Raw genomic sequence first — 14,182 nt, forward strand, 5'->3', positions numbered from 1 at the left:
AAATTCGGTTTGAAGCATATCTCTGATAGAAGAATTACTTTGAAATTCATCTGCTTGAATAGGTCGGAAGACTTCTCAAAATGAAATTTAATGATAAGGTGCTGGCGTGAGCAGCTAGCAAGTCGCAGGATTGTGCCATTGTGGTCACCTGAGACTGACCTGCGCAGTCTCTAACTCCCGAACAGAAGAGAGACAATGGTCTGCATGTCCTGTGGCAGACATTCTGGGAGAGTGATGAAGTTACGATGCTCTGCACTGAAATCGTTCGCAGCTGTAGTGAAAGACAGGCTGGTTTGCGAAAGTATCAAACAAGGACTGTTTAATGAACAACTGTAGTTCTCAATAATAGCAGATGCCTCTCTGAGTGCAGAGTGGAGGATTGAGAAAGAAACGATAATGCTGCTAGCAGAACTACACCAATTAAAAATATATATGAAGATGTGACTCACGAAATAACTTAGTAAAACTCAGTTAAAAAAGTAAGTAATAGTAGTGAAGGTCTACGTGCATTCTACGTACTTGGCTACGTGGGAACTGTTCTGTCCCTCTTTACAGTCACGGAGAGTTGAATTTGTTGGAATGCTCCAACTTCTCAGAATTTCATTGCATGTATCAAGACGTGCCTATAACCTGTTCAGACATTCCCATACAGGCTGCAGTTACTTGTGTTTCGGTTGCAAGCATTCTCAAGAGCAAGCACGCTTCTGGATCTCTTTCTCATTTGCCTTCCACAACCCCCCGAAATCTGAATAAGGCAAGTTGTAGTTAGGGGAATAGAGCTTTTCAGGAAACTATTCTTAAATTTCAGTCTTACTCGAGGAATCTGGTACCCCACTAATCAGTCTTGTAACGGTATGTTGACACATTCTGTTTCATGCTCGCTGACTAGAAAGCGTGACTTTCGTAGTAAGGCTAGTTTCACGCACCCTGTACTCGAGTGGCTCGCAGTTAACGGCTCTGAGGCACAGCTGCCTCAACAGATATTTTGAACCATATTTTTAAATAATGTTTTGCAGAATTTATATTATTAGAAATCATTACAGATATTTTTCACACGGATTTAAAACATAACTGACAAGTTATTTTAGAACTGTTACTATCTAGTGACGTTTTCCAAACAGTCAATAACTAGTCTTATGGCTTGGAATGCTTGCTACTCCATGTAGTAGAAGTGTAGGGGCCTCCCTTCTATGGATTACAACGATTATTGACGTCCAGAAGGTACAACTACCTGAGCCGAAGGGAATCATATAAATTTCTAAGTGAATTTGAGATTCAGCTATTATGTTTTGATGCATTTTAATTGGCATTTTATAATAATGATTTTATAGTCTTAAGGATACTTTTTTGTTTCTCACGTTGGCAGTTCCATCCACTGTAGGAGAGTGACGATAAATGCGTAAATGCATCGCTAGAGTGCACTGGAATACGGTAACGTGTCATCAGTCTGCGAGAGGTTAACGAATCACAAGAGCACGAAACATGCCACAGCTTTTTCTTGCAAAGAACTCCTTCATTTTGTAATGGTGTTGGTTCGTAATGTGCGCCATTCGCAAGTTTCCTTTTGTGAGTGTATTTTTTCTGCCACTGCTTGATGCACATTTTTCACAGATGGTGTTTTAGATAGAACTTCAAGTAGCATGTAAGTTGTATTTACAACAATTAGTAAAACCACTTTGACGTTTGTCCTTGGAGCCTTCAAGTCGTGACAGGAGCTTGGCTATATCCCAGGGACAATAACGCCATCGAGACGGCGGATGATGCGAAACTCAAAAATTAAAGATGGTAGGGAATTCAAAAATTAATTATCGCGGTAAATTTATAAATAAAAGTCTACCTGACCAATTACCTGGAGCAAATATCGTCAGTATGAAAGGTTCAGCACATTGATGACATCTTCTCTATGAAACTTCCTGGCAGATAATAACTGAGTGGCGGACCGAGACTCGAACTCCGGACCTTTGCCTTTCGCGGGCAAGTGCTCTAACCGTCTGAGCTACCCAAGCGCGAATCACGCCGTTTCCTCACAGCTTTACTTCTGCCAGTACCTCGTCTCCTACCTTCCAAACTTTACAGAAGCTTTCCTGCCAACCTTGCAGAACTAGCACTCCTATCCCTGTATTATCATTTGCCAAACCACCCAAGACAATTAGGTACTAAAAGCAACTTGTTAAACTGTAGTTAATTACTCAGTTTTATGAACAAAGTACAGGAAAATATGTGCCACTGCTCATATTTCTGGGAAGATTTTCACTTACTACTTTGCTGCTTTATTATAGGATCAGTTTTGTCAGATTTATTCGACTGCGGAGGACAGAGCCAGACTGGCAGCACGCCCTCATTTTGGATGAAGTCTTTACTCACTAGGCATGTAGGAGAGCACGCAGCCGCACTGAGCCAGCGTGTAGTTGGCCTCGCACTCGAGCTTGCAGTTGCGCTGCGTGTAGGTGCGGTAGAAGTGCAGCTTGGCCTCTCCGGAGAAGACGCAGCGCCGCTTGGCGGGGGCCACCTTGCGCAGGAGTTGGCTGGCGTGGAGGATCTGCGGCGACACCACCACCCGCAGCTCCTCGCCCGGAGAGAACACGAAGCCCATGTGCGCGATCTTGGGCGTCTCCACAGGGTTCTGCAGCATCATCTGTGGACCCACACCGCGCGTCAGCTGCCTGACCCGCCATTCTGAAACACTACGTCTACTAGTGGAAGATGGAAGGAGGCAACGTGGGCACTGATGGGAAACTACAAACCCACATGCCAATCATGAGAGGCTCGACAAGGGTGTTCGCCACCTGCTTTCTTGTCGTGGCTCGTCTAAACTGCGTCCAGCTGCAGCTTGTGTAACAAAATGTATGTGAAATATAATGGGACTTAACTGCTAAGGTCGTCAGTCCCTAAGCTTACACACTACTTAACCTAAACTATCCAAAGGACAAACACACACACTCCTGCCCGAGGGAGGACTCGAACCTCCGCCGGGACCAAGCTGCACAGTCCATGACTGCAGCGCCTAGACCGTTCGGCTAATCCCGCGCGGCAGCATCTGGTACACCTCCTATGGTAGCTATTCTAAACTCTTCGGTTGAACGTTGTTGTGCTTACTGGTGATGTGTAGTTTTCCAGACTTCCTCGATTTGACGCCCGGTAGCGAAGTTAGCAAATAGGATAAAAAAAGTGTGCAACCCCCAGCATATATCGCATTAATGTCTAATATCGCCTCTTGCATTGATAACTGCCTCAGTTAGGCGACGACTATAGTGAACTAGTTTCTTCGTGTATTTCATGTGCAGCTGAAGCCATCCGTTTACGGTTAGATGCCGTAGTCCGAAGTGTAGGCATGTTGACTGCTTCATTTCACCCTCTGTTCCAAACTGTCCCAGACATTTTCTGTGTCCTCGAATGATTTAGCGGGCGAGTCGTGGGGTAATAGATTGCCTGAGTGCTCGTCATACAAGAACATGCACCTGCAATCCTGCAAACACGGTTTAAGGACGCTGATAGGAAAAGGCCTAGCTGACAGTGGCTGGAGCAGAGCGTCACGTACAGGGGAGAACATTTTAATACTGACAGTCGCCGCCTGGGATCAGCTGGTAAATACGATCTTGCTGTGCCTGTCTTCCTAAGAAGAACGATTCAATGTTCCTGCGGACAAGCATTCAAGGGAATAATAATAATGAAACAGGCAATAAATATCGTATTAATCCGCCAATACCAGGCAGCGACTTTCAGTTAAAATGCCCTCACCCGTACGGGAGTTACATAATGTGTGAACGAGTACACGTTGTGCCGCAGGAACTACGACATATGGAGGTTTGGATCTGGCAATGAGTCGTCCACAGTTAGCGAAAGCGGTTAAAGCGACGCTCGCACAAATCGGGACATCTGTGTTCGAGCCCCGGTTCGGCACAAATTTTCAATGTCGTTCCCTTAAACAGCCAATGGTTGCTCGTATTCGTATCTGCAAAGACATTCTATGTATTTCAAAACGGCTGTAGTCACTGCAGTGCATGTTCCTTCGACATGCCGACATGCATGCATGCTGATCAAAGTTAAGGACTAACATACAGTAGATGTCATGGCAAGTCTACGCCAGAAAATGACAGATTCCTTATTAATTTTACTGTATTACTAAAAATTTCGTCTTTATTATCCGGCCATCCGGAGTGGCCGAGCGGTTCTAGGCGCTTCAGTCTGGAACCGCGCAACCGATACGGTCGCAGTTTCGAATCCTGCCTTGGGCATGGATGTGTGTGATGTCCTTAGGTTAGTTAGCTTTAAGTAGTTCTAAGTTCTAGGGGACTGATGACCTCAGATGTGAAGTCCCATAGTGCTTAGAGCCATTTGAACCATTTTTTTCTTATCCGCTAATACACCTGGGTAGTTAGTTGAAAATCAATTATTTGGGTGGTTTGATTGCCATATGTGCGCCAACAACAAAATCCAGTATTACGGCATCTTGTCCCCTATTGGCCATAAGGTATTTTTACCAATGTTATTAACATGGCTTTTATCTATGTTACTGCTCTCTGTATGTGAAAAACTTATTTGCACCATGGTTGGGATTCCATATCAAACTGTACCCTCACAAGTAACTGTCTGAGTAAGTCTTTTCTCACATCAAAGGGAGGCAGTGGCATTCCACTTGCAATAGCACTAGGCAGTAATGTGTTCAAGGCTGCCTTCGATTTATATACAGGTTTATATGAATATTAATAACAGAATTTGGCAGTGTCATATCTTTGCTGAGGAATGTGTGATCTTGTCGTAGAGCGATAAGCACGTTTCCGAAGAGCGGATTATATTTCTGAAATTTATTAATCACCTGTAAGTAGCACCATAGAGTATATCACTTTCACCGTGTTAAACAGTAAGTGAAGAGCCGATATGGAGGAATGACGAAACTAACTCAATGACTTATAGTGCACCCTATTTTATAAAGAGAAGTAAGAGGAAAATGTGTGGTGTATATCGCTGCTGTCGAAAATGCCCTGGCCACAATACATTCGAACCATCAATGTGAAAAACATAGCGGACTACGATCTTGAATGCGTCACTGTTACTCATGGCAGTGGAAGCCCTGTTCGCCACGGGTCTGCTCTGGCACTCGCAACGGCACCCGCTTTCATTTATTTATTTTTTTATCTAATGGGACTTAACAGCTAAGGTCATCAGAACAGCTAAGGTCATCAGTCCCTAAGCTTACACAGTACTTAACCAAAATTATCCTAAGAACAAACACACACACACCCATTCCCGAAGGAGGTCTCGAACCTCAGCCGGGACCAGCCGCACAGACCCGCTATCATTGACCTTCGGCAGCAATACCTCGGCCAGTCTGTGATTTGCATTTCCCGCCTCGAATGTTGAAACTCTGTAAACCACTTTAACACGTTCTGTGTGTCGAGATTCTGACACTAGTCTTGAATGTTCTGAATTAATCTGCAAACTTGATTCTGGAGCTTTATTTTGAATTAATTTCTGAATGTTTTGTATGTTATTTGAATCAGACTTATACTTATTATTTTCTTCATCTAACAGCGTAACATAACACACTTCTTGTTTACTTACGTTAATGGGAAAAAATATAATAATCGATTCTGCACATGCAATACTCTGACTTTGTAATTTACGATCCGTAAAATAAGAATTTCGACACTGCCGATAACCAGATTTAAATGCAACACAGACTGCCGTAATCTTGACAAATATTATGTATAATTTTTCGCATCACATTTATTCAACAGTTGAAATTCAAACTAATTCGTCTTACAATTATCATAACATTTTTTGTATTGTTAATTTCATGGTTCATCTGCCGTATGTACATTACTCCACCGCAATCTTAATCATGATAGCCTGTTGCACTTAGCACCATAATAAGAGTTGCACTGAGTGTATTTGTAAACACATTTCAAAGATTCGTGTCATATTTGGTACATACACAGCGTTCAGGTCGTAAGAAAAGGTGCCAATGGAAGATGCGTCTCAGAGAGATCTACATATCGCTTTATAAATAGATATCAGTAATCGTGTAATCGACGTTTGTTACTGTAGACGGTACAGCAGCTATTCAGACGTTAAGCAGCTGCTGTTACATTACACGTGTAAGTATATGGTGAACTAGCGAGATGTTCATTTAACAGTCAGTGGGCCTGCCAATTTTAACTTGTGTATTGAGCCGTTGCGGAATGCAATCTGCGTAAATAAGAACAGTTACACGATTTTTCCCTTTTAGCCACAAAGTAATTTTGTTTGGGATGTAGGCAGATACATACGGAAATATCTACATCCATAGATTCTTTTCATCTGCAAAAAATTATTATTGTATCTACCCATGAACATCCGCATATTTTCTCCCCATGGGCTATGACGTCAACTCTGACCCTTCCCGCCACGTTTCCGAATGAATGTACCAGAGGTCATCATGAGAAACGTTTCTTTGGAGTAGAACTTCACTAGAAAAACCGTTCTCATTATTAGGTTCACACGGCTTCATTTGGTGACCTTTATCTCTTTCCTGCCAACAAAGCAATTAGTCAAACGTTGGTGAAGAGGGAATAACAGGGGTCGAACGGTCTGGAGACCTGTTACATGGTCAAACGAATCATATGTATCGCTGTGCGTGGTACTGTCATTTTCATAGACTATGGAAGTACCCTGGTATGGTGATAGCAAGGAATGCTGCGCCCAGGGTAAGTCTGTGAGACATATAGTACCCTTTGCTCAAGATGTTAAGTTCGTTGAAACAGGATGCTTATATCAGAATGTTGACAAATGAGGATTTGTCATTTCCATATACGGTCAACGAAGATTCTAACATTATCAGGCGCGTCGTCCAAAACGTCAACTACACTCCTGGAAATGGAAAAAAGAACACATTGACACCGGTGTGTCAGACCCACCATACTTGCTCCGGACACTGCGAGAGGGCTGTACAAGCAATGGTCACACGCACAGCACAGCGGACACACCAGGAACCGCGGTGTTGGCCGTCGAATGGCGCCGTCAGTGTCAGCCAGTTTGCCGTGGCATACGGAGCTCTATCGCAGTCTTTAACACTGGTAGTATGCCACGACAGCGTGGACGTGAACCGTATGTGCTGTTGACGGACTTGGAGCGAGGGCGTATAGTGGGCATGCGGGAGGCCGGGTGGACGTACCGCCGAATTGCTCAACACGTGGGGCGTGAGGTCTCCACAGTACATCGATGTTGTCGCCAGTGGTCGGCGGAAGGTGCACGTGCCCGTCGATCTGGGACCGGACCGCAGCGACGCACGGATCCACGCCAAGACCGTAGGATCCTACGCACTGCCGTAGGGGACCGCACCGCCACTTCCCAGCAAATTAGGGACACTGTTGCTCCTGGGGTATCGGCGAGGACCATTCGCAACCGTCTCCATGAAGCTGGGCTACGGTCCCGCACACCGTTAGGCCGTCTTCCGCTCACGCCCCAACATCGTGCAGCCCGCCTCCAGTGGTGTCGCGACAGGCGTGAATGGAGGGACGAATGGAGACGTGTCGTCTTCAGCGATGAGAGTCGCTTCTGCTTTGGTGCCAATGATGGTCGTATGCGTGTTTGGCGCCGTGCAGGTGAGCGCCACAATCAGGACTGCATATGACCGAGGCACACAGGGTCAACACCCGGCATCATGGTGTGGGGAGCGATCTCCTACACTGGCCGTACACCTCTGGTGATCGTCGAGGGGACACTGAATAGTGCACGGTACATCCAAACCGTCATCGAACCCATCGTTCTACCATTCCTAGACCGGCAAGGGAACTTGCTGTTCCAACAGGACAATGCACTTCCGCATGTATCCCGTGCCACCCAACGTGCTCTAGAAGGTGTAAGTCAACTACCCTGGCCATCAAGATCTCCGGATCTGTCCCCCATTGAGCATATTTGGGACTGGATGAAGCGTCGTCTCACGCGGTCTGCACGTCCAGCACAAACGCTGGTCCAACTGAGGTGCCAGGTGGAAATGGCATGGCAAGCCGTTCCACAGGACTACATCCAGCATCTCTACGATCGTCTCCATGGGAGAATAGCAACCTGCATTGTTGCGAAAGGTGGATATACACTGTACTAGTGCCGACATTGTGCATGCTCTGTTGCCTGTGTCTATGTGCCTGTGGTTCCATCAGTGTGATCATGTGATGTATCTGACCCCAGGAATGTGTCAATAAAGTTTCCCCTTCCTGGGACAATGAATTCACGGTGTTCTTATTTCAATTTTCAGGAGTGCATTACGTCCACCAGGCTAAAGTTAGAGATAGAATGAATGTAACATAATTGACTGTTCCGCACTGCTTCAAGATATGAAATCTAACCTAACCGACTTGTAATTGTTGCTGTGACAGAAATGGTTAGACATTCATACAGGGTTTGTATGAAAATATAGTAAAAATTTGGAAAAATGTGTTGAAGATATCGGTGCGGACAAAACAATCCTTGGACAGCGATACACTCCTGCCAAACAGTGCATAGAATGCTCTCTGAGAGTCCTTTCAATGAATGCGTCAAAGCCGCTCTGATCTTTGTACGGTATCATGGCTGTCTTCACTCGGTGGAACAGGAAAACGACTGCCGGAGACACATCGGGATTGTAGGGGTACTGGGGAGGCGCTGCGATGCCGTCCGGCCTGATAATCGTTGACCACGAAGCAGGGTCAGTGTCCTGATGCAACTCCCCAATAGGCGGCCTCGGTAGGTTGGTTCTTTCCGCAGTCATTTATTAATTCCTACCTGTTCCGCGATCTCTCCGACACTTAATGACCCGTCTGAGTTCAATACAACACACTGTCCTCGTTTCTGGTCGTAGAAGCCCGACTTGCCCGGGGTTCGTCTTCTAACTTCTCTCAACGTCTTAGAAGCATTTGCGCCTTCTAAAAAGAGCTGCTTTGGGTAGGTTTCCCTTCCGAAAATTTTACCTCTGGTGCTAGCGGACAATGCCTAAGTGGCTGACTTGATCTGACGTTTTAATGTAAAGGTAGTTTCTACTGCCCTTGGTGAGCTAGAGTACTGGAGTGGTGTCCCGTCACCTCCTCTGATCCGTTGGGACCCATGGTTGCCCTTTTTCGGTGGTTCGGTCTGGCTCCTCCACTTCCCACTCTTTTAATTTTTCTTATTCTGTTTCACAAGTTGTCGGTTCACTATCTGATCGTCGTTGTTCTCTTTCCTGATATTTTGTCAGCTTGTCCGCGTTGCTAGTTTTCTTGGGCAATGGGGGTGAGGAAACGCCGGTCGGATGCAGAGAGTGGACTCGTGTCGCATCACATATCCCAGGGGCCTCCAGCTGCTTTCAGGGCGGAGCACTTCACCCACCTTCACCCTCTTCTCTCTCTTATTTCTACTTGCTTGTTTCTATTGGTTTTACTGAGTATCGGTTACAGTCGAGTTCCTTAGGATTTGCTTTTCTGTGTCCTTTGTCTCTGAGGACTCCTCCGGATTTGATATATGTAGGATAGAGGGACTTATGACCTCGTAGTTTGGTCTAGTTAACCCCATCAATCCAATCCAAATCCTTCCGAACACATGCTGGATCATCGCAAACGTCTCCAATAGCCGATTTTGCAAGTTTGATGGTATGATGCTATTCGATACAAAGTTGTATTTTTAAGTTTCGACCGAGCCTACAGAAAGCACTCCGTCTTCAAGCCACAAGTAGCCCATATGGACCATCCGACAGCCGTGTCATCCTCAGATGAGGATGGGGATAGGAGGGGCGTGTGGTCAGCACACCACTCTCCCGGTCGTTAAAATGGTTTTCTGTGGCCGGAGCCGCTACTATTCGGTCTAGTAGCTCCTCAATTGGCACCACGAGGCTGAGTGCACCCCGAAAAACGGCAACAGCACGTGGAGGCCTGGATGGTCACCCATCCAAATTCTGGCCACACCCGACAGCGCTTAACTTCGGTGATCTGACGGGGACCGGTGTATCCACTGTGGCAAGGCAAGAGTTACAATAAATCTACAATACGGACCCCTGGCAGGTGAATACACTCCTGGAAATGGAAAAAAGAACACATTGACACCGGTGTGTCAGACCCACCATACTTGCTCTGCACACTGCGAGAGGGCTGTACAAGCAATGATCACACGCACGGCACAGCGGACACACCAGGAACCGCGGTGTTGGCCGTCGAATGGCGCTAGCTGCACCGCCGCCGTCAGTGTCAGCCAGTTTGCCGTGGCATACGGAGCTCTATCGCAGTCTTTAACACTGGTACCACGCCGCGACAGCGTGAACGTGAACCGTATGTGCAGTTGACGGACTTTGAGCGAGGGCGTATAGTGGGCATGCGGGAGGCCGGGTGGACGTACCGCCGAATTGCTCAACACGTGGGGCGTGAGGTCTCCACAGTACATCGATGTTGTCGCCAGTGGTCGGCGGAAGGTGCACGTGCCCGTCGACCTGGGACCGGACCGCAGCGACGCACGGATGCACGCCAAGACCGTAGGATCCTACGCAGTGCCGTAGGGGACCGCACCGCCACTTCCCAGCAAATTAGGGACACTGTTGCTCCTGCGGTATCGGCGAGGACCATTCGCAACCGTCTCCATGAAGCTGGGCTACGGTCCCGCACACCGTTAGGCCGTCTTCCGCTCACGCCCCAACATCGTGCAGCCCGCCTCCAGTGGTGTCGCGACAGGCGTGAATGGAGGGACGAATGGAGACGTGTCGTCTTCAGCGATGAGAGTCGCTTCTGCCTTAGTGCCAATGATGGTCGTATGCGTGTTTGGCGCCGTGCAGGTGAGCGCCACAATCAGGACTGCATACGACCGAGGCACACAGGGCCAACACCCGGCATCATGGTGTAGGGAGCGATCTCCTACACTGGCCGTACACCTCTGGTGATCGTCGAGGGGACACTGAATAGTGCACGGTACATCCAAACCGTCATCGAACCCATCGTTCTACCATTCCTAGACCGGCAAGGGAACTTGCTGTTCCAACAGGACAATGCACGTCCGCATGTATCCCGTGCCACCCAACGTGCTCTAGAAGGTGTAAGTCAACTACCCTGGCCAGCAAGATCTCCGGATCTGTCCCCCATTGAGCATGTTTGGGACTGGATGAAACGTCGTCTCACGCGGTCTGCACGTCCAGCACGAACGCTGGTCCAACTGAGGCGCCAGGTGGAAATGGCATGGCAAGCCGTTCCACAGGACTACATCCAGCATCTCTACGATCGTCTCCATGGGAGAATAGCAGCCTGCATTGCTGCAAAAGGTGGATATACACTGTACTAGTGCCGACATTGTGCATGCTCTGTTGCCTGTGTCTATGTGCCTGTGGTTCTGTCAGTGTGATCATGTGATGTATCTGACCCCAGGAATGTGTCAATAAAGTTTCCCCTTCCTGGGACAATGAATTCACGGTGTTCTTATTTCAATTTCCAGGAGTGTATTTAGGTCGAATATACTAAATTTCCTTGACAGGGAAAATCAGCATAGTCTCAGAAAGCATGGATGGAGGACAACAGGCGGATTCCATATTCCCAGATTTCCGTGAAGCATTTGACACGGTGGTGCATTTCCGACTGTTAACAAAGGTACAAGTGTACGGGTTAGGTTCCCAGGTGTGTGACCGGCTTGATGACTTCGTACGCAACAGAAACAAGTATGTTGTTCTCGACGGCGAGTGTTCATCAGAGGCAAGGGTATCGTCAGGAGTGCCATAGGAATGTGTGATAAGACCGCCATTGTTTTCTATATGCATAAATGATCTGGCGCGCAGGGTAAGCAGCAGACTGAGGCTGTTTGCTGATGATGCTGTGGTTTATGGGAAGCTGTCGGCGGTAAGTGACTGTAGAGGATACAAAATTACTGAGACAAAATTTGAAGTTGGTGTGATGACTGGCAGCTAGCCCTAAATGTAGAAAAATGTAAGTTAATACTGATGATTAAGAAAAACAAACCTATTATCTTCGAATACACTGTTTGGAGCGTGCTCCTTGACGCAGTCACTTCGATGTAGGGTAACACTTCAAAGCAATCTGAAATGAAATGAGCATATCAGGACAGCAGCAGGGTGAATGATCGACTTCGGTTTATTGGGAGCACTTTATGAAAGTGTGACTCATCCGTAAAAGCATTTGGGCTCAATATCAGACCTGATTAAAGGAACAACAACAAAGCAATTCAGAGACCGGCGGCTAGATTTGTTACTGGTGCGTTCCAACAACAAGGAACAGGCAAGAATTATGGAGATGCCTTTGGGACTCACACGGGAATCCATGAAGGGTAGTCGACTTTCTTTCTAAGGAGTGCTGTCGAGGGTATTCCGAGAACCGACTTTTGAGGTTGACTGTAGAGCGATTCTACCTCCGCCAACGCACATTTTGCTTAAGGACCACGAAGGTAATATTAGAGAGATTACGGCTCATGCGGAGGCATTTAGACAGTCGTTTTTCCCTCGCTCTATTTGTGAGTGAAACAGAAAAGGAAATGACTAATAGTGGTAGAGGGTACTCTCCGCCACGTACCTTATGCTGGCTTTCGGAGTATGTATACAGATTTAGATGTAGAATGTGACGTCCATTTCCATCTAAGGTGTCGGCAGGGAGCATGCCGAGTCAGAGTCATATCAGAAACAAAATAGGATTCACTGCTTTTTATACAAACCCGGTATCTGCATAACCTTGTTCAAATCCGCTATCGGCCATCCACAAATAGGTTTTCCGTGATTTTCCTAAATCGCTCCAGACAAATTCCAGTTTGTTGTCTCTGAAAGGGCACGGCCGATCTCCTTCCCCATATTTGACACTATCCGAACTGGTGCTCCATCTCTAATGACTTCGATGTCACTGAGACGTTAAACTAGATTTTCCTTCTTCCTTCAGATGCTCGTGGAACGTATGGCATATCGAATTGCAGCCGATACCTAGCCTCTTATTGCTGGCAATTGCTACTAGTAGACTAGGGTGGATACAGATATTACATTGGATGATTTTAAGGGGAGGCGGAACGATCCATCACCTCCATGTTAATTTTAGCAAATAGAAGGAACATTTCTTCTAAAATCATTAAAAATATTGCTCTGAAATTCGGACTACATGTTCAGTGAAAATTTCTCTAGAAAGTTATAATGCCATGTTAAGAAATATTTATTGGTTTTTGTTTTACAATTCTTTTAAACAGCAGCTTACTATTTTCTCTAAAATTTTGCACTTTTTCTTCTGTAACTCTTGAATTATACAATATTTTTTACAATTTGTTATAAGAATGAAGTAAAAGAAGTAAAAAATATTGTGCAGAAATTTCACTGAAATACTGTTAGCAGTTTTTGAGAAAATGTTCCTCAAAGATGAAAATTTTAAAGTTACGGGAAATGGCTTCCAAAGATTTTTAATACATTCCTGCCCCATATAATGGATTATCAGCATCCTCTTCTTTTTCCAGTGTTAGTTTTCTTTTCACTGGTCTTTTCTTCCTTTTTCTGCATGTTGTAGGCTTTTTTCTCTTCTTCCTGCACCTCTTAGTCTTTCTTCATCAATTAGGCGCAATGTAGAAATGGTGTTGTGGAGGAGGAGGAGATTAGTGTTTAACGTCCCGTCGACAACGAGGTCATTAGAGACGGAGCGCAAGCTCGGGTGAGGGAAGGATGGGGAAGGAAATCGGCCGTGCCCTTTCAAAGGAACCATCCCGGCATTTGCCTGAAGCGATTTAGGGAAATCACGGAAAACCTAAATCAGGATGGCCGGAGACGGGATTGAACCGTCGTCCTCCCGAATGCGAGTCCAGTGTGCTAACCACTGCGCCACCTCGCTCGGTGGTGTTGTGTCCTGGTTGGAAACCTAAACGTTCCAGCACATCACATTTGATAATGTTTCCTTCATTGTATGTTGCCACTACATCATACAATCCAAAATGAAATCCTAATCCAAATTAAATTATTTATACTTTCGTTTGGATTTTGAGTTTTCCCATATAAACACTTTTATAATTAACTTTGCTGTGATAAGTCTCCGAATATGGCTTAATATGGTAAACTGTTTTTATGGGCATATTCCTTTCCTGATTGGTACTTACACCATGAGTCATCACCTGTGGGGCACAGAGGATGTTGTGTGTGCTCATTTGTTGATGCAGTATGAAAAAATAAAGCCCATACTGCTCTCATATGCTCAAAGATTCTTGGATTTTGCCTAATTGCACACCCATAATATCTCTGCAATCTATCAAT

At 46.0% G+C, this 14,182-nt stretch overlaps 1 protein-coding gene across 1 annotated transcript in view; it reads right to left on the reverse strand.

Moving 5' to 3' along the window:
- Positions 1–14,182, reverse strand: part of LOC126355569 (pickpocket protein 28-like) — a 137,653-nt gene that overhangs the window by 35,440 nt on the left and 88,031 nt on the right. Inside the window, exon 7 of the mRNA XM_050005931.1 lies at positions 2,365–2,635. Coding sequence (XP_049861888.1) covers positions 2,365–2,635 — 271 coding nt within the window. The remainder of the gene's footprint in view (positions 1–2,364; positions 2,636–14,182) is intronic.

Source organism: Schistocerca gregaria, chromosome 3 (assembly GCF_023897955.1).
Source record: "Schistocerca gregaria isolate iqSchGreg1 chromosome 3, iqSchGreg1.2, whole genome shotgun sequence".
In the NCBI taxonomy this organism is placed as follows: domain Eukaryota; kingdom Metazoa; phylum Arthropoda; class Insecta; order Orthoptera; family Acrididae; genus Schistocerca; species Schistocerca gregaria.